The sequence below is a fragment of the Oncorhynchus masou genome, chromosome 24 (assembly GCF_036934945.1).
Source record: "Oncorhynchus masou masou isolate Uvic2021 chromosome 24, UVic_Omas_1.1, whole genome shotgun sequence".
Lineage (NCBI taxonomy): Eukaryota > Metazoa > Chordata > Actinopteri > Salmoniformes > Salmonidae > Oncorhynchus > Oncorhynchus masou.
The window spans coordinates 25,412,087-25,432,813 of NC_088235.1; the positions used below are offsets into that span (position 1 = coordinate 25,412,087).

General features: G+C 45.0%; 1 protein-coding gene across 1 annotated transcript in view; it reads left to right on the forward strand.

Moving 5' to 3' along the window:
* Window positions 1-17,355, forward strand: part of LOC135511927 (kinesin-like protein KIF19) — a 101,056-nt gene extending 83,701 nt beyond the window's left edge. Inside the window, exons 9-19 of the mRNA XM_064933449.1 lie at window positions 7,515-7,671; window positions 7,807-7,981; window positions 8,218-8,416; window positions 8,786-9,056; window positions 11,793-11,908; window positions 12,013-12,176; window positions 12,410-12,515; window positions 15,026-15,149; window positions 15,447-15,841; window positions 16,034-16,202; window positions 16,419-17,355. Of these exons, the coding sequence (XP_064789521.1) occupies window positions 7,515-7,671; window positions 7,807-7,981; window positions 8,218-8,416; window positions 8,786-9,056; window positions 11,793-11,908; window positions 12,013-12,176; window positions 12,410-12,515; window positions 15,026-15,149; window positions 15,447-15,841; window positions 16,034-16,202; window positions 16,419-16,534 (1,992 nt within the window). The 3' untranslated portion in view covers window positions 16,535-17,355. The remainder of the gene's footprint in view (window positions 1-7,514; window positions 7,672-7,806; window positions 7,982-8,217; window positions 8,417-8,785; window positions 9,057-11,792; window positions 11,909-12,012; window positions 12,177-12,409; window positions 12,516-15,025; window positions 15,150-15,446; window positions 15,842-16,033; window positions 16,203-16,418) is intronic.
* Window positions 17,356-20,727: the final 3,372 nt, after the last annotated feature.

A 20,727-nucleotide genomic window follows, 5' to 3' on the forward strand; every position in this document is an offset into this window, starting at 1 on the left:
TTCTCTCTCTCCAGGTGAATAGGAACCTGCTGAACGTGTTCTACCACATCATGTTGTTACAGTGTTATAAGACAGTTCTCTCTCTCCAGGTGAAGAGGAACCTGCTGAACGTGTTCTACCACATCATGCTGTTACAGTGTTATAAGACAGTTCTCTCTCCAGGTGAAGAGGAACCTGCTGAATGTGTTCTACCACATCATGTTGTTACAGTGTTATAAGACAGTTCTCTCTCTCCAGGTGAAGAGGAACCTGCTGAACGTGTTCTACCACATCATGTTGTTACAGTGTTATAAGACAGTTCTCTCTCTCCAGGTGAAGAGGAACCTGCTGAACGTGTTCTACCACATCATGTTGTTACAGTGTTATAAGACAGTTCTCTCTCTCCAGGTGAAGAAGAACCTGCTGAATGTGTTCTACCACATCATGTTGTTACAGTGTTATAAGACAGTTCTCTCTCCAGGTGAAGAGGAACCTGCTGAACGTGTTCTACCACATCATGTTGTTACAGTGTTATAAGACAGTTCTCTCTCTCTCCAGGTGAAGAGGAACCTGCTGAACGTGTTCTACCATGTCATGTTGTTACATTGTTATAAGACAGTTCTCTCACCAGGTGAAGAGGAACCTGCTGAACGTGTTCTACTACGTCATGTTGTTACAGTGTTATAAGACAGTTCTCTCTCTCTCCAGGTGAAGATGAACCTGCTGAACGTGTTCTACCACATCATGCTGTTACAGTGTTATAAGACAGTTCTCTCTCTCCAGGTGAAGAGGAACCTGCTGAACGTGTTCTACCACATCATGTTGTTACAGTGTTATAAGACAGTTCTCTCTCTCCAGGTGAAGAGGAACCTGCTGAACGTGTTCTACCACATCATGTTGTTACAGTGTTATAAGACAGTTCTCTCTCTCCAGGTGAAGAGGAACCTGCTGAACGTGTTCTACCACATCATGTTGTTACATTGTTATAAGACAGTTCTCTCTCTCTAGGTGAAGAGGAACCTGCTGAATGTGTTCTACTACGTCATGTTGTTACAGTCTTATAAGACAGTTCTCTCTCTCTCCAGGTGAATAGGAACCTGCTGAACGTGTTCTACCACATCATGTTGTTACAGTGTTATAAGACAGTTCTCTCTCTCCAGGTGAAGAGGAACCTGCTGAACGTGTTCTACCACATCATGCTGTTACAGTGTTATAAGACAGTTCTCTCTCTCCAGGTGAAGAGGAACCTGCTGAACGTGTTCTACCACATCATGTTGTTACAGTGTTATAAGACAGTTCTCTCTCTCCAGGTGAAGAGGAACCTGCTGAACGTGTTCTACCACATCATGTTGTTACAGTGTTATAAGACAGTTCTCTCTCTCCAGGTGAAGAAGAACCTGCTGAATGTGTTCTACCACATCATGTTGTTACAGTGTTATAAGACAGTTCTCTCTCCAGGTGAAGAGGAACCTGCTGAACGTGTTCTACCACATCATGTTGTTACAGTGTTATAAGACAGTTCTCTCTCTCTCCAGGTGAAGAGGAACCTGCTGAACGTGTTCTACCATGTCATGTTGTTACATTGTTATAAGACAGTTCTCTCACCAGGTGAAGAGGAACCTGCTGAACGTGTTCTACTACGTCATGTTGTTACAGTGTTATAAGACAGTTCTCTCTCTCTCCAGGTGAAGATGAACCTGCTGAACGTGTTCTACCACATCATGCTGTTACAGTGTTATAAGACAGTTCTCTCTCTCCAGGTGAAGAGGAACCTGCTGAACGTGTTCTACCACATCATGTTGTTACAGTGTTATAAGACAGTTCTCTCTCTCCAGGTGAAGAGGAACCTGCTGAACGTGTTCTACCACATCATGTTGTTACAGTGTTATAAGACAGTTCTCTCTCTCCAGGTGAAGAGGAACCTGCTGAACGTGTTCTACCACATCATGTTGTTACATTGTTATAAGACAGTTCTCTCTCTCTAGGTGAAGAGGAACCTGCTGAATGTGTTCTACTACGTCATGTTGTTACAGTCTTATAAGACAGTTCTCTCTCTCTCCAGGTGAATAGGAACCTGCTGAACGTGTTCTACCACATCATGTTGTTACAGTGTTATAAGACAGTTCTCTCTCTCCAGGTGAAGAGGAACCTGCTGAACGTGTTCTACCACATCATGCTGTTACAGTGTTATAAGGCAGTTCTCTCTCTCCAGGTGAAGAGGAACCTGCTGAACGTGTTCTACCACATCATGCTGTTACAGTGTTATAAGACAGTTCTCTCTCTCTCCAGGTGAAGAGGAACCTGCTGAATGTGTTCTACCACATCATGTTGTTACAGTGTTATAAGACAGTTCTCTCTCCAGGTGAAGAGGAACCTGCTGAACGTGTTCTACCACATCATGTTGTTACAGTGTTATAAGACAGTTCTCTCTCTCCAGGTGAAGAGGAACCTGCTGAACGTGTTCTACCACATCATGCTATTACAGTGTTATAAGACAGTTCTCTCTCTCCAGGTGAAGAGGAACCTGCTGAACGTGTTCTACCACATCATGTTGTTACAGTGTTATAAGACAGTTCTCTCTTTCCAGGTGAAAAGGAACCTGCTGAATGTGTTCTACCACATCATGTTGTTACAGTGTTATAAGACAGTTCTCTCTCTCCAGTTGAAGAGGAACCTGCTGAACGTGTTCTACCACATCATGTTGTTACAGTGTTATAAGACAGTTCTCTCTCTCCAGGTGAAGAGGAACCTTCTGAACGTGTTCTATCACATCATGCTGTTACAGTGTTATAAGACAGTTCTCTCTCTCCAGGTGAAGAGGAACCTGCTGAACGTGTTCTACCACATCATGTTGTTACAGTGTTATAAGACAGTTCTCTCTCTCCAGGTGAAGAGGAACCTGCTGAACGTGTTCTACCACATCATGTTGTAACAGTGTTATAAGACAGTTCTCTCTCTCCAGGTGAAGAGGAACCTGCTGAACGTGTTCTACCATGTCATGTTGTTACATTGTTATAAGACAGTTCTCTCACCAGGTGAAGAGGAACCTGCTGAACGTGTTCTACTACGTCATGTTGTTACAGTGTTATAAGACAGTTCTCTCTCTCCAGGTGAAGAGGAACCTGCTGAATGTGTTCTACCACATCATGTTGTTACAGTGTTATAAGACAGTTCTCTCTCTAGGTGAAGAGGAACCTGCTGAATGTGTTCTACCACATCATGTTGTTACAGTGTTATACGACAGTTCTCTCTCTCTCCAGGTGAATAGGAACCTGCTGAACGTGTTCTACCACATCATGTTGTTACAGTGTTATAAGACAGTTCTCTCTCTCTCCAGGTGAAGAGGAACCTGCTGAACGTGTTCTACCACATCATGCTGTTACAGTGTTATAAGACAGTTCTCTCTCTCTCCAGGTGAAGAGGAACCTGCTGAATGTGTTCTACCACATCATGTTGTTACAGTGTTATTAGACAGTTCTCTCTCCAGGTGAAGAGGAACCTGCTGAACGTGTTCTACCACATCATGTTGTTACAGTGTTATAAGACAGTTCTCTCTCTCCAGGTGAAGAGGAACCTGCTGAACGTGTTCTACCACATCATGTTGTTACAGTGTTATAAGACAGTTCTCTCTCTCCAGGTGAAGAGGAACCTGCTGAACGTGTTCTACCACATCATGCTGTTACAGTGTTATAAGACAGTTCTCTCTCTCTCCAGGTGAAGAGGAACCTGCTGAATGTGTTCTACCACGTCATGTTGTTACAGTGTTATAAGACAGTTCTCTCTCCAGGTGAAGAGGAACCTGCTGAACGTGTTCTACCACATCATGTTGTTACAGTGTTATAAGACAGTTCTCTCTCTCCAGGTGAAGAGGAACCTGCTGAATGTGTTCTACCACATCATGTTGTTATAGTGTTATAAGACAGTTCTCTCTCCAGGTGAAGAGGAACCTGCTGAACGTGTTCTACCACATCATGTTGTTACAGTGTTATAAGACAGTTCTCTCTCCAGGTGAAGAGGAACCTGCTGAACGTGTTCTACTACGTCATGTTGTTACAGTGTTATAAGACAGTTCTCTCTCTCCAGGTGAAGAGGAACCTGCTGAATGTGTTCTACCACATCATGTTGTTACAGTGTTATAAGACAGTTCTCTCTCTCCAGGTGAAGAGGAACCTGCTGAATGTGTTCTACCACATCATGTTGTTACAGTGTTATAAGACAGTTCTCTCTCTCCAGGTGAAGAGGAACCTGCTGAACGTGTTCTACCACATCATGTTGTTACATTGTTATAAGACAGTTCTCTCTCTCTAGGTGAAGAGGAACCTGCTGAATGTGTTCTACTACGTCATGTTGTTACAGTGTTATAAGACAGTTCTCTCTCTCTCCAGGTGAATAGGAACCTGCTGAACGTGTTCTACCACATCATGCTGTTACAGTGTTATAAGACAGTTCTCTCTCTCTCCAGGTGAAGAGGAACCTGCTGAATGTGTTCTACCACATCATGTTGTTACAGTGTTATAAGACAGTTCTCTCTCCAGGTGAAGAGGAACCTGCTGAACGTGTTCTACCACATCATGTTGTTACAGTGTTATAAGACAGTTCTCTCTCTCCAGGTGAAGAGGAACCTGCTGAACGTGTTCTACCACATCATGCTATAACAGTGTTATAAGACAGTTCTCTCTCTCCAGGTGAAGAGGAACCTGCTGAACGTGTTCTACCACATCATGTTGTTACAGTGTTATAAGACAGTTCTCTCTCTCCAGTTGAAGAGGAACCTGCTGAACGTGTTCTACCACATCATGTTGTTACAGTGTTATAAGACAGTTCTCTCTCTCCAGGTGAAGAGGAACCTTCTGAACGTGTTCTATCACATCATGCTGTTACAGTGTTATAAGACAGTTCTCTCTCTCCAGGTGAAGAGGAACCTGCTGAACGTGTTCTACCACATCATGCTGTTACAGTGTTATAAGACAGTTCTCTCTCTCCAGGTGAAGAGGAACCTGCTGAACGTGTTCTACCACATCATGCTGTTACAGTGTTATAAGACAGTTCTCTCTCTCTCCAGGTGAAGAGGAACCTGCTGAACGTGTTCTACCATGTCATGTTGTTACATTGTTATAAGACAGTTCTCTCACCAGGTGAAGAGGAACCTGCTGAACGTGTTCTACTACGTCATGTTGTTACAGTGTTATAAGACAGTTCTCTCTCTAGGTGAAGAGGAACCTGCTGAATGTGTTCTACCACATCATGTTGTTACATTGTTATAAGACAGTTCTCTCTCTCTAGGTGAAGAGGAACCTGCTGAATGTGTTCTACTACGTCATGTTGTTACAGTGTTATAAGACAGTTCTCTCTCTCTCCAGGTGAATAGGAACCTGCTGAACGTGTTCTACCACATCATGTTGTTACAGTGTTATAAGACAGTTCTCTCTCTCCAGGTGAAGAGGAACCTGCTGAACGTGTTCTACCACATCATGCTGTTACAATGTTATAAGACAGTTCTCTCTCTCCAGGTGAAGAGGAACCTGCTGAACGTGTTCTACCACATCATGCTGTTACAGTGTTATAAGACAGTTCTATCTCTCTCCAGGTGAAGAGGAACCTGCTGAACGTGTTCTACCACATCATGCTGTTACAATGTTATAAGACAGTTCTCTCTCTCCAGGTGAATAGGAACCTGCTGAACGTGTTCTACCACATCATGTTGTTACAGTGTTATAAGACAGTTCTCTCTCTCCAGGTGAAGAGGAACCTGCTGAACGTGTTCTACCACATCATGTTGTTACAGTGTTATAAGACAGTTCTCTCTCTCCAGGTGAAGAGGAACCTGCTGAACGTGTCCTACCACATCATGTTGTTACAGTGTTATAAGACAGTTCTCTCTCTCCAGGTGAAGAGGAACCTGCTGAACGTGTTCTACCACATCATGTTGTTACAGTGTTATAAGACAGTTCTCTCTCTCCAGGTGAAGAGGAACCTGCTGAACGTGTTCTACTACATCATGTTGTTACAATGTTATAAGACAGTTCTCTCTCTCCAGGTGAAGAGGAACCTGCTGAATGTGTTGTACCACATCATGTTGTTACAGTGTTATAAGACAGTTCTCTCTCTCCAGCTGAAGAGGAACCTGCTGAATGTGTTCAACCACATCATGCTGTTACAGTGTTATAAGACAGTTCTCTCTCTCTAGGTGAAGAGGAACCTGCTGAACGTGTTCTACCACATCATGTTGTTACAGTGTTATAAGACAGTTCTCTCGCTCCAGGTGAAGAGGAACCTGCTGAACGTGTTCTACCACATCATTTTGTTACAGTGTTATAAGACAGTTCTCTCTCTCCAGGTGAAGAGGAACCTGCTGAACGTGTTCTACCACATCATGCTGTTACAGTGTTATAAGACAGTTCTCTCTCTCTCCAGGTGAAGAGGAACCTGCTGAATGTGTTCTACCACATCATGTTGTTACAGTGTTATAAGACAGTTCTCTCTCCAGGTGAAGAGGAACCTGCTGAACGTGTTCTACCACATCATGTTGTTACAGTGTAATAAGACAGTTCTCTCTCTCCAGGTGAAGAGGAACCTGCTGAACGTGTTCTACCACATCATGCTGTTACAGTGTTATAAGACAGTTCTCTCTCTCTCCAGGTGAAGAGGAACCTGCTGAATGTGTTCTACCACGTCATGTTGTTACAGTGTTATAAGACAGTTCTCTCTCCAGGTGAAGAGGAACCTGCTGAACGTGTTCTACCACATCATGTTGTTACAGTGTTATAAGACAGTTCTCTCTCTCCAGGTGAAGAGGAACCTGCTGAATGTGTTCTACCACATCATGTTGTTACAGTGTTATAAGACAGTTCTCTCTCTCCAGGTGAAGAGGAACCTGCTGAACGTGTTCTACCACATCATGTTGTTACAGTGTTATAAGACAGTTCTCTCTCTCCAGGTGAAGAGGAACCTTCTGAACGTGTTCTATCACATCATGTTGTTACAGTGTTATAAGACAGTTCTCTCTCTCCAGGTGAAGAGGAACCTTCTGAACGTGTTCTATCACATCATGCTGTTACAGTGTTATAAGACAGTTCTCTCACCAGGTGAAGAGGAACCTGCTGAACGTGTTCTACTACGTCATGTTGTTACAGTGTTATAAGACAGTTCTCTCTCTCCAGGTGAAGAGGAACCTGCTGAACGTGTTCTACCACATCATGTTGTTACAGTGTTATAAGACAGTTCTCTCTCTCCAGGTGAAGAGGAACCTGCTGAACGTGTTCTACCACATCATGCTATTACAGTGTTATAAGACAGTTCTCTCTCTCCAGGTGAAGATGAACCTGCTGAACGTGTTCTACCATGTCATGTTGTTACAGTGTTATAAGACAGTTCTCTCTCTCTAGGTGAAGATGAACCTGCTGAACGTGTTCTACCACATCATGTTGTTACAGTGTTATAAGACAGTCCTCTCTCTCCAGGTGAAGAGGAACCTGCTGAACGTGTCCTACCACATCATGTTGTTACAATGTTATAAGACAGTTCTCTCTCTCCAGGTGAAGAGGAACCTGCTGAACGTGTCCTACCACATCGCTCAGTACACTAACATCATCTCTGACCTGCGCAGCGAGATCCAACGGCTCAAGAAGAAGATCGCCGATCAGGCAGGACATCAGCTCAACTCTGACCGAGCTGACATCCGCCATGTCCAGGGTAATGACCTCACCTTGACCTCTCTCATAGCTCCTTCACAGTGTCTGTGTGTGTCTGTCTGTGTGTCTGTCTGTCTGTCTGTCTGTCTGTGCCTCCAACAGACCTTGACACTGTCCTCTCCTGCCACCAATGTAGCGGAGGTGCAGGCCCACAGCACGCAGGCGAGCCGAGCAGAGATGGACCAGCTGAGGGAGCAGCTCCTAGAGGCCTTCAGGAGTCAGATGGAGATCAGGAGAAGCCTGATGGAGCTGGACAACAGCAACATGGAGATCCAGATGGACACCTCCAAACACCTGCTCACCATCGCAGAGTATGTGTCTTATGACTGTCCCAAATGGCACTCTGTTTCCTGTACAGTGCACTACTTATGACCAGAGCCCTTAGGGCTCTATATAGGGAATAGGGTGCCATTTGGGACCTACAATAATCTCATAGCACTCCCTCTACACCTATAGCCTCTAGCTGGAGCAGTTTAATGACTGTGATAGTTAACAGAAATGTCTAAACAGCTGCTCACAATTGCGTGCATTGTTGTTCGTCCTGTAGTTGGGAGCAGGAGCGGAGTCGTTGTCGCAGGAAGTGGCGAGCAGAGAGGAGGAAGGAGAGCAGCAGTAAGGAGGAGTGTGAGAAGAATTTTGACTGCCCTGAGTCACCCCCAGACAGCACTGAGACCCAGGAAGTAGCCATGGCCAGAGAGAAAGTGGTCACTCTCATTGCTGAACAGAACAAGATACGCGAACAGAAGGTAGGTTACTGTAGTCCTCTGCTCTCACCTCTGGGGGGGGTTACAGAATCACACAGTTTAGGCCACCTAGCTTAAACTAGGCATTGTTAGCCTTGTTGTACAGTACTGGGGTGGCTGGTGGTAGGAGATATTGGAGGACGGGCTCATTGTCATGGCTGGATTGGACTGAATGGAACGGTACCAAGCACACGGTTTCCATTTGTACAATAGGCCGACATGTAGCATGATGAGGCCATCATTGTAAATAAGAATTTGTTCTTAACTGACTTGCTTAGTTAAATAAAGGTTAAATAAATATATACAATATTTAAATATTATGTTGAGGGTTCCCATTGAGCCCTGCCTGCTGTTTGTCCTCCTGTCTTGTAGGCTTTACTGGAGCGCGGCTTCGTGGAGCTGCGGGAGCGTGCCAGACGCCTGGAGGAGCTGCTCCCTTGCAGGGTGAGCTCTGAAGAGCAGAGGGAGGTGCTGGGCCTTCTCTGTAAGGTACACGAGCTGGAGATTGAGAATGCCGAGATGCAGTCCCACGCCCTGCTCAAAGACAACGTGATCCGGCAGAAGAACTTTGTGGTGCAGCGCTTCGAGCAGCACCGCCACATCTGTGACGAGCTCATCCAGCAGCAGAGACGGTTTATTGACGGTATGTCCAAACAATGCTTTCCTTTTTTACTACACAAGCTATAGACTTCAGACTTGATTGAACGTGTAATATTTCAATATTGGTTATGTAGGTGTTGTACTGTATGTTTAGTGTTGTATTATGACAACTACTCTAACATGGATTGTATTGTGTTGTAGTATTCTAACCTATATTGTATTGTGTTGTAGTGTGAATAGTATTCTAACCTGTATTGTGTTGCAGTGTGAATAGTATTTTGAACTGTGTTGTAATGTGAATAGTATTCTAACCTGTGTTATAGTGTGAATAGTATTCTAACCTGTGTTATAGTGTGTTGTATTGTGAATAGTATTCTAACCTGTGTTATAGTGTGAATAGTATTCTAACCTGTGTTATAGTGTGTTGTATTGTGAATAGTATTCTGACCTGTGTTGTAGTGTGAATAGTATTCTAACCCGTATTGTAGTGTGAGTAGTATTCTAACCTGTGTTGTGTTGTAGTGTGAATAGTATTCTGACCTGTGTTGTGTTGTAGTGTGAATAGTATTCTGACCTGTGTTGTAGTGTGAATACTATTGTAGCCTGTGTTGTAGTGTGAATAGTATTCTGAACTGTGTTGTGTTGTAGTGTGATTTGTATTCGAACCTGTATTGTGTTGTGTTGTAGTATGAATAGTTTTCTAACCGGTGTTGTGGTGTGAATAGTATTCTAACCTGTATTGTGTTGTGGCGTGAGTAGTATTCTAACCTGTATTGTGTTGTAGTGTGAAAAGTGTTCTGACCTGTGTTGTAGTGTGAATAGTATTCTAACCTGTATTGTGTTTTGTGAGTAGTGTTCTAAATTGTATTGTGTTGTGTTGTAGTGTAAATAGTATTCTGACCTGTATTGTGTTGTAGTGTGAATAGTATTCTAACCTGTATTGTGTTGTGGTGTGAGTAGTATTCTAACCTGTATTGTGTTGTAGTGTGAATAGTGTTCTGACCTGTGTTGTAGTGTGAATAGTATTCTAACCTGTTTTGTGAGTAGCGTTCTAACCTGTGCTGTGAATAGAATTCTAACCTGTATTGTGTTGTGTTCTAGTGTGAATAGTATTCTAGCCTGTGTTGTAGTGTGAATAGTATTCTAACATGTATTGTGTTTTGTGAGTAGTATTCTAAACTGTATTGTGTTGTAGTGTAAATAGTATTCTGACCTGTATCGTATTGTGAATAGCGTTCTAACCTGTGTTGTGAATAGAATTCTAACCTGTATTGTGTTGTGTTCTAGTGTGAATAGTATTCTGACATGTGTTGTAGTGTGAATAGTATGCTGACCTGTGTTGTAGTGTGAATAGTATTCTAGCCTGTGTTGTACTGTGAATAGTATACTTGCCTGTGTTGTACTGTGAATAGCATTCAAACCTGTGTTGTAGTGTGAATAGTATTCGAACCTGTATTGTGCTGTGTTGTAGTGTGAATAGTATTCTGACCTGTGTTGTAGTGTGAATCATATTCTAACCTGTGTTGTATTGTGAATAGTATTCTAACCTGTATTGTGTTGTAGTGTGAATAGTATTCTAACCTGTATTGTGTTCTAGTATGAATAGTATTCTAACCTGTATTGTGTTGTGGTGTGAGTAGTATTCTAACCTGTATTGTGTTGTAGTGTGAATAGTGTTCTGACCTGTGTTGTAGTGTGAATAGTATTCTAACCTGTTTTGTGAGTAGCGTTCTAACCTGTGCTGTGAATAGAATTCTAACCTGTATTGTGTTGTGTTCTAGTGTGAATAGTATTCTAGCCTGTGTTGTAGTGTGAATAGTATTCTAACATGTATTGTGTTTTGTGAGTAGTATTCTAAACTGTATTGTGTTGTAGTGTAAATAGTATTCTGACCTGTATCGTATTGTGAATAGCGTTCTAACCTGTGTTGTGAATAGAATTCTAACCTGTATTGTGTTGTGTTCTAGTGTGAATAGTATTCTGACATGTGTTGTAGTGTGAATAGTATGCTGACATGTGTTGTAGTGTGAATAGTATTCTAGCCTGTGTTGTACTGTGAATAGTATACTTGCCTGTGTTGTACTGTGAATAGCATTCAAACCTGTGTTGTAGTGTGAATAGTATTCAAACCTGTATTGTGCTGTGTTGTAGTGTGAATAGTATTCTGACCTGTGTTGTAGTGTGAATCATATTCTAACCTGTGTTGTATTGTGAATAGTATTCTAACCTGTATTGTGTTGTATTGTGAATAGTATTCTAACCTGTATTGTGTTGTATTGTGAATCGTATTCTAACCTGTATTGTGTTGTGTTGTGAATCATATTCTAACCTGTATTGTGTTGTGTTGTAGTGTGAATAGTATTCTAACCTGTATTGTGTTGTAGTGTGAATAGTTTTCTAACCTGTGTTGTGTTGTAGTGTGAATTGTATTGTAGCCTGTGTTGTAGTGTGAATTGTATTCTAACCTGTATTGTGTTGTATTGTGAATCGTATTCTAACCTGTATTGTGTTGTGTTGTAGTGTGAATAGTATTCTAACCTGTATTGTGTTGTAGTGTGAATAGTATTCTAACCTGTGTTGTGTTGTAGTGTGAATTGTATTGTAGCCTGTGTTGTAGTGTGAATTGTATTCTAACCTGTATTGTGTTGTACTGTAGTGTGAATAGCATTCTAACCTGTGTTTAGTGTGAATAGTATTCTAACCGGTGTTGTAGTGTGAATGGTATTCTGACCTGTGTTGTAGTGTAAATAGTATTCTTAACTGTTTTGTGTTGTTGCAGACCACAGACTCCTGGTGCCCCCCCACCTTCAGGAGCTGTATTGGATGTACATGAGAGAGCTGGATGAGAGGAACCTGGACAGATCCCTGGACAAGGTCAGCGGGAGCACACTCAAGGTAGACAGAGAACGTGATTGAGATTGAAATCGAGATCAAGCACAGAGACACACAATTCCGACATATAAACATATCCTTCTCCCTGTACCATATGTTGTCTACAGGAAGGCTCCCTGCCCAAGATCACTCTGCCCAGCCGAAGTCGTGACCCGGTGCAGGACGTGGGCTCAGACCAGGAGAGCGTTCGCACCATGGGCTCAGAGACCAGGCATGGCCGGGCCAAGACCCGCAGACACACCCTGCCACCCATCCTACCTGAACCTGAAGGGTAAGAGGAGGGAGGGAGGGAGGGAGGGAGGGAGGGAGGGAGGGAGGGAGGGAGGGGATGGGAGAGTGAGTGAAAGAGTGAGAGGGTGGTGTTTGGTTTAGGAAGAAGAAACCCTCCATCTTATCCTTTTTAGGAAGGACATTAGTTTAACTGACGATCTTTCTCTCTATCAATCTTTCTCCCTCTCTTGTGCTGTCTCTCTCCCTCCCTAACTCTGTCCCTCTCCCTCAAAGAGACAACAACCATGTGTTTAAGGGCAGTCCCCATGCCAGGCAGATGAAACATTCTGCTGTGTTGACCCCTCCTCCCATCCACATCAACGGCCAGGGAAACAGAGAGGTGAGAACACAGTACCATCCACACTGTGGATATCTACTAGGCCTGATGCAGCTCCTGCCATTACACCTGTGGAGACACCATAGTAATGGAGGGTACAGCCATATCAGGGTGTAACGGGATTCTTCTGTTGAAGGAGAGGCGGACTAAAACGCAACGTGGTTATTTTGATACATCTTTAATGAAGATGATAAATTAACAACATACAAAAACAAGAAACGTGCAAAACCGAAAACAGCCCTATCTGGTGTAACAAACACAAAGACAGGAACAATCACACACAAAACCCAGCACCAAACAGGCTACCTAAATATGATTCCCAATCAGAGACAATGACTAACACCTGCCTCTGATTGAGAACCATATCAGGCCAAACACAGAAACAGACAAACATAGAATGCCCACTCAGATCACACCCTAAACAAACAAAACATAGAAACATACAAAGCAAACTATGGTCAGGGTGTGACAGTACCCCCCCCCCCCCAAGGTGCGGACTCCGGCCGCAAAACCTGAACCTATTGGGGAGGGTCTGGGTGGGCATCTGTCCGCGGTGGCGGCTCTGGTGTTGGACGTGGCCCCCACTTCATCATAGTCTTAGTCCGCCACATTGTCCGCTTCCGTGGCCTCCGAACCATGGCAACCCTTCTAAATGACCCCGCTGGACTGAGGGGCAGCTCGGGACAGAGGGGCAGCTCGGGACAGAGGGGCAGCTCGGGACAGAGGGGCAGCTCCGTACTGGCTGACGACTCTGGCAGATCCTGGCTGCTCTGGCAGATCCTGGCTGAATGGCTGCTCTGGCAGAACCTGGCTGAATGGCTGCTCTGGCAGATCCTGGCTGAATGGCGGTTCTGGCAGATCCTGGCTGACTGGCGGCTCTGGCTGCTCCATGCTGACTGGCGGCTCTGGCTGCTCCATGCTGACTGGCGGCTCTGGCTGCTCCATGCTGACTGGCGGCTCTGGCTGCTCCATGCTGACTGGCGGCTCTGGCTGCTCTATGCAGACTGGCGGCTCTGGCTGCTCTATGCAGACTGGCAGCTCTGGCTGCTCTATGCAGACTGGCAGCTCTAGCTGCTCCATGCAGACTGGCAGCTCTTTGCAGACTGGCAGCTCTTTGCAGACTGGCAGCTCCTTGCAGACTGGCAGCTCCTTGCAGACTGGCAGCTCCTTGCAGACTGGCAGCTCTTTGCAGACTGGCAGCGCTGGACAGGCGGGAGACTCCGGCAGCGCTGGCGAGGAGGAAGTCTCCGGCAGCTCTGGACAGGCGGGAGACTCCGGCAGCGCTGGAGAGGAGGAAGGCTCTGGCAGCACTGGACAGGCGGGAGCACCTGTAGGGATGAGACGGAGAGACAGCCTGGTGCGGGGGGCTGCCACCAGAGGGCTGGTGCGTGGAGGTGGTACCGGATAGACCGGACCGTGCAGGCGCACTGGAGCTCTTGAGCACCGAGCCTGCCCAACCTTACCTGGTTGAATGCTCCCGGTCGGCGAGCTGGAATAGCCCGCACTGGGCTATGCAGGCGAACCGGGGACACCATGCGCAAGGCTGGTGCCATGTAAGCCGGCCCAAGGAGACTCACTGGGGACCAGATGCGTAGAGCCGGCTTCATGGCACTTGGCTTGATGCCCACTCTAGCCCGGCCGCTACGCATAGCTGGTATGTATCGCACCGGGCTATGCACCCGCACTGGGGACACCATGCGCTTCACAGCATAACACGGTGCCTGCCCGGTCTCTCTCGCCCCCCAGTAAGCACAGGAAGTTGGCGCAGGTCTCCTACCTGGCTTTGCCACACTTCCTGTGTGCCCCCCCATGAAATTTTTGGGGCTGACTCTCGGGTTTCCTACCGCGCCGCCTTGTTTGTCTCTCCATACCAGCGCCTCTCCGCCTTCTTCGCCTCCAGCTCTTCTTTGGGGCGGCGATATTCTGCTGGCTGTGCCCAGGATCCTTTTCCATCCAACTCATCCTCCCATGTCCAGTACTCCTCTCCTCGCGCTGCTCCTGCTGCTGCCTGTCACCACGCCGCTTGGTCCTGTTGTGGTGGGTGATTCTGTAACGGGATTCTTCTGTTGAAGGAGAGGCGAACCAAAACGCAGCGTGGTTATTGTGATACATCTTTAATAAAGATGATAAATGAACAATATACAAAAACAAGAAACGTGCAAAACCGAAAACAGCCCTATCTGGTGTAACAAACACAAAGACAGGAACAATCACCCACAAAACCCAACACCAAACAGGCTACCTAAATATGGTTCCCAATCAGAGACAATGACTAACACCTGCCTCTGATTGAGAACCATATCAGGCCAAACACAGAAACAGACAAACTAGACACACAACATAGAATGCCCACTCAGATCACACCCTGAACAAACAAAACATAGAAACATACAAAGCAAACTATGGTCAGGGTGTGACACAGGGCTAGATTTCTACCAGGTTACATATCTGCATACTTCCCTATGAGAGTGTGAGTATAATGACACATGTCCCTTCTCTTCTGTCCTCTCCAGCTGCAGCCATTGGCCCTAGAGACAACTCTGAATTACAGCCACCTCAGCCACAGTGTCAGCAGTCACCTGGACTCCTCCCCTGAGAGCAGCGAGACGGGCCAGGATGTCCCCCTCACACGAAAGGGTAAGAGACCTCCAGGGGCAACAGCAGACAGGAGAGATACAGGATAGGGAGAACTGCACAGACCACAAATTCATGGATACAGAATATAGCCAGGGACAATTGGGGACAATAACATTTACATTTTATTATCTTATCTTCGGTCAGGATGTTGGTGTACTAGATGAGATCATAGTCTCCTTTGATTCTACACCTACATTGCTTACCGTTTGGGGTTTTAGGCTGGGTTTCTGTACAGCACTTTGAGACATCAGCTGATGTAAGACGGGCTTTATAAATACATTAGATTTGATTCAACAGAGAGGCAGCAGATCCTCAAAGGGGTTCACAACATTGCAGTGAAGGCTGCTTGCCGCCGCTCCAAAGCCCTGGAAGTGGATGCCCTGCGACCGCCCCCTCCTCCCTCACCCCTGGACCCCAAGAAGCACAAGAGCATCCTGTCTCCGAGTGAGGCGCCCCCTAGGGGCCTGGCCCTGCTCCGCAGCCGGCAGCCCAGCCCCGAGCCCCGCCACGAAACCTCAGATGAAAACTTATCCAGCAGCACGGGGGAGGGGCCTGTCTCCCAGTGCACCTGGACACGCCCACGTAATCGCCAGCCGGCCTCCAAGAACCCAAACCTCTCTCTCCGCGAGCAGGACTTAGAGGCTCGCTCCCGGAAGAGACGCTCCCGCTCGTTCGAGGTCACAGGTCAAGCAGTGAGTAGTGTTCATTATCTAGCTCCCTGAGTAGTATCTAATGATTCAGGACTTTATGTTAGTAGAGTCATCAGCAGCTGTGATTGATCGATTGATCGATTTGACAATTCCATAGACATAATGAAGCGGCTCCAGTACATAGCCTACACGATATCAGCCTTAACACACTACCCCTGCCCTCATCCTGCTCAGCTGTATCAGTCTAAGACAACGGCAGCCCAGCGTATACGCCCGTTGGACAGCACGTCAGACCCCCACCTCCACATCAACGGGAAGCCCCAGGCCCCCCTTTTACGTCCCCAGCACAGGGGGGTCCTTTCTCTCACCAAAGTCCGGCTGCCACACAACAACCACCAAACAGGTCAGCCTCCTTTTACCCATACCTCCACATTAAAAATAATATTACTGCATGCAACCATGGTGTGGTTCAAGCCTTATGGCGTCCACTGCACTACCATCAGGACAAATTGGATGTATTGCCCTTGAATATCTCCGCACAGTGTAGCTAATTAAATGTATCAACACACAGTTCTTAAACAGGGCTCTGTATACAGATTTTGACTCATGCTTTTTACAGGCCCCATCACAGAGTCCTCCCCAGTCCACCTGAGCAACCTGAAGCGTGTGTCTCAGCTGCGCCAGCCCATGCGCTACACCACGGGCACCGGAAGTCAGCGCACCCGCAGACACTGAGGGCCTAAAGGCCTACTTCTCCTGGGTTATGTTCATTAGGGCATAGAATGGCCATTTTTGCAATGGAAAACAAAAATGAGTCCAGGTAGTCCCCGTTTTCTTCAGTTTGGTGCCTAATGATCATGACCCAGGGTTTTCTTACACAGGACTTCCCAATACCAGCACTACCCTGACCAGATGACCCTGAGAATGTTGACTGGACTAGATGGACTGGACTGGAGAAAGCTGGACCTCCAATCTCCACCTTCATGCTCCTGATTGACCCACAGCCCAGTGGGACCTTGAGCCCCCTTTTGTCCTCTGGCCTGTGACCTCTGACCTGTGACTTCCACACTGGCTGTACATTGAACCCAGAGACCTAGCTTTTCCTCGTGCTGATCACTAGTAAGTAAGGTGGATGATGCCCTAAGACCTCACCATCACAGACCCCAAAGATCTTCTGTCTATGACTTTTACTCTTCTGTCTGTGACTTTGTCTTAAATGGCGCCCAAGTTCTATATAGTGCACTACTTTTGACCTGGCCCTGGACAAACATAGTGCACTATATAAGGAATAGGGTGCCATTTCAGATACAGACTGTGACTGTTTTCTCTGCTCCTCGTTTCCCTGCTCAAGTGGTCCTGTGAGTGACCGTCCAGTGGCCACCACTAACCGCTACTATCGCCCTGTACACATTCCGGTTCTACAGGCACGGTTGTGATACTAAATCATTTTTCTACATACAAATAATTACAAAAGCCTTGTGGACACACTGCATAATAGTTGTTTCTTCTCTCTTCTTTATGAACACGTTTTATAAATAAATATATTCTTTCTACAGCTTGTCAGCGTACACCCAATATGTTCCCCCTGTTGATGATGCTTATTATTATGGTTGAACAAAAAGATTATATGCAACAAAAATGTAATTCAAATGGAAACAATTAAATATATATGTAAAATGTAATAAAACAATAATGAATGTTGATGCTAATATTATGTACAATGTATGATAACAATAGCCTAATATATTCTATATGCTGTAAACTATTGTCTTTTAACAGTTTCACTCAATTCATTCTAATTTACTTAATAATTATGACACACCCCTCACTATTGTCATTGGTTGCACTAATTCCACTGTTTGTCTACATAACCTGGTTCAAGCATTCATGACATTACCCCGAAGAAGACAGTGATGCCGAAACGTTAAATAAATAAATTACTGGGAGTTTAAATATAAAGTGCCTTCGGAAAGTATTCAGACCCCTTGACTTTTTCCACATTTTGTTATGTTACAGCCTTATTCTAAAATGGATTCAATTGTTTTTTTTTACCTCATCAATCTACACACAATACCCCATAATCACAAAGGAAAAACAGGTTCATTGGGTATGACGCTATAAGCTTGGCATATCTGTATTTGGAGACTTTCTCCCATTCTTCTCTGCAGATCCTCTCAAGCTCTGTCAGGTTAGATGGGGAGCTACGCTGCACAGCTATATTCAGGTCTCTCCAGAGATGTTCGATCGGGTTCAGGTCCGGGCTCTGGCTGGGCCACTCAAGGACATTCAGAGACTTGTCCCGAAGCCACTCCTGCATTGTCATGGCTGTGTGCTTAGGGTCGTTGTCCTCTTCGCCCCAGTCTGAGGTCCTGAGCGCTCTGGAGCAGGTTTTCATCATGGATCTCTCTGTACTTTGCTCTGTTCATCTTTGCCTCGATCCTGACTTGTCTCCCAGTCCCTGCCACTGAGAAACATCTCCACAGCATGATAATACCACCACCATGCTTCACCGTAGGGATGGTGCCAGGTTTCCTCCAGATGTGATGCTTGGCATTCAGGCCAAATAGTTTAATCTTGGTTTCATCAGACCAGAGAATCTTGTTTCTCATGGTCTGAGAGTCTATTGATGCCTTTTGGTAAACTCCAGGCAGGCTGTCATGTACCTTTTACTGAGGAATGGCTTCCGTCTGGCCACTCTCTCAGAAAGGCCTGATTGGAGAAGTGCTGCAGAGATGGTTGTCCTTCTGGAAGGTTCTCCCATCTCCACAGAGGAACTATAGAGCTCTGTCAGAGTGACCATCAGGTTCTTGGTCACCTCCCTGACAAAGGCCTTTCTCCCCCTATTATTCAGTTTGGCCGGGCGGCCAGCTCTAGGAAGATTCTTGGTTGTTCCAAACTTCTTCCATTTAAGAATGATGGAGGCCACTGTGTTCTTGGGGACCTTCAATGCTGCAGAAATGTTTTGGTACCCTTCCCCAGATCTGTGCCTCGACACAATCCTGTCTCAGAGCTCTATGGACAATTCCTTCGACTTCACGGCCTGGTTTTTGCTCTGACATGCACTGTCAACTGTGGGACCTTATATAGACAGGTGTGTGCCTTTCTAAATCATGTCCAATCAATTGAATTTACCACAGGTGGACACCAATCAAGTTGTAGGAACATCTCAAGGATGAGCAATAGAAACAGGAGCTCAATTTTGAATCTCATAGCAAAGGGTCTGAATACTTATGTAAATAAAGGATTTCTGTTTTATAGATTTTCTAAGTTTTCTAAAATTTCTGAACACCTGTTTTCACTTTGTCATTATGGGATATTGTGTGTAGGTTGATGAGGATTTAAAAATATTGTAACGGCGTTCTTCGTTTGTTGAAAGAGAGTCGGACCGAAATGCAGCGTGTTGGTTACTCATGTTTTTAATGAATGAATCGCGGTACATGAAATAACTGATATAAATAAATAACAACAAAAACGGAACGTGAAACCTAATTACAGCCTATCTGGTGAAACTACACAGAGACAGGAACAATCACCCACGAAATACACAGTGAAACCCAGGCTACCTAAATACGGTTCCCTATCAGAGACAACAAGAATCACCTGACTCTGATTGAGAACCGCCTCAGGCAGCCAAACCTAAACTAAACACACCCCTAATCAACCACAATCCCAATGCCTACAAAAACCCCAATACGACAACACAATAACATAAACCCATGTCACACCCTGGCCTGACCAACTAATTAACTAAAACACAAAATACTAAGACCAAGGCGTGACAAATATATATATAACATTTTAGAACAAGGCTGTAATGTAACAACATTTTTAAAGTCAAGGGGTCTGAATACTTTTCGAATGGACTGTATCTATGCATAGTCATTTTACCCCTACCTACATGTACAAATTACCTCGACTAACCTGTACCCCCTCACATTGACTCGGTACCGGTAGCCCCTGTATATAGCCTCGTTATAGTTATGTAATTTTGTGTTACTTTTTATTTTATTTTTAACATCAGTTTATTTTAGTATATGGGGGGGTTGGGAAACCCTGCCATAAACAATCCATCTGTACAGTCACAACATGAGCACACCGCTTAACTGCATGGCTACAAAGTGAACTCGGTAGACAGGACACACTCTACAAAGTGTTTTTGAGAAGTTTTATTTTGAAAGGTAAACAAGTTATTCAACAGTACTGGTGTGATCCATAACAGGTGTCTAGACATGAATATGGGCCTATGTCCTAGAGTCATTCGGCTGTCATAGGTATAGATTACATGTCAGCATATTGTTTTCATAAGAGTGGAAGTGCTGAATGTACCTGCTATGATTGGATTAGTTTACCTCACATTGGCAGGCAGGCAGCAGGCTGTGTTCTAACATACAGCAGTCGTGTGTGTACTTGTGCATGCACTAGCTAATTGTAAGGGGTTTTACAGTACCGTTGTCTTGGGTCAATGGGAATGTATTTCCACTAGTGGAGGCGGCTGAGGGGAGGACGTTTCATAATAATGGCTGGAACGGGGTTAATGGAATGGCATCAAACACATATCACTTCACTACTTCTGCTGCAGCCATTACCACGAGCCCGTCCCTAATTCAATCTCCTGTAGTTTCCACATAAAGACGCCAACACAAACATGCGTGACTTTGTAGGCTATTAGCTTTTGTTTGTTGACATTTATCAAAGAAAGAAAAACAATTAGCTTTGCTGTCCAATTAAAATATTTAGGCTACACAAATCATTTTATTACAGAAATAAATCATTGTATTGAACATTAAATCAGAATAAGCAAAATACCTAGATACATTGTAATAACAAAGTCATGATCAAATCTTTCCTGCATGTTTCTCTGCTGAACTTCATTATACAACTACACAATACTTTTCGATCTCTGTTCTTTCTCGTCCCTCCTGCTCCGT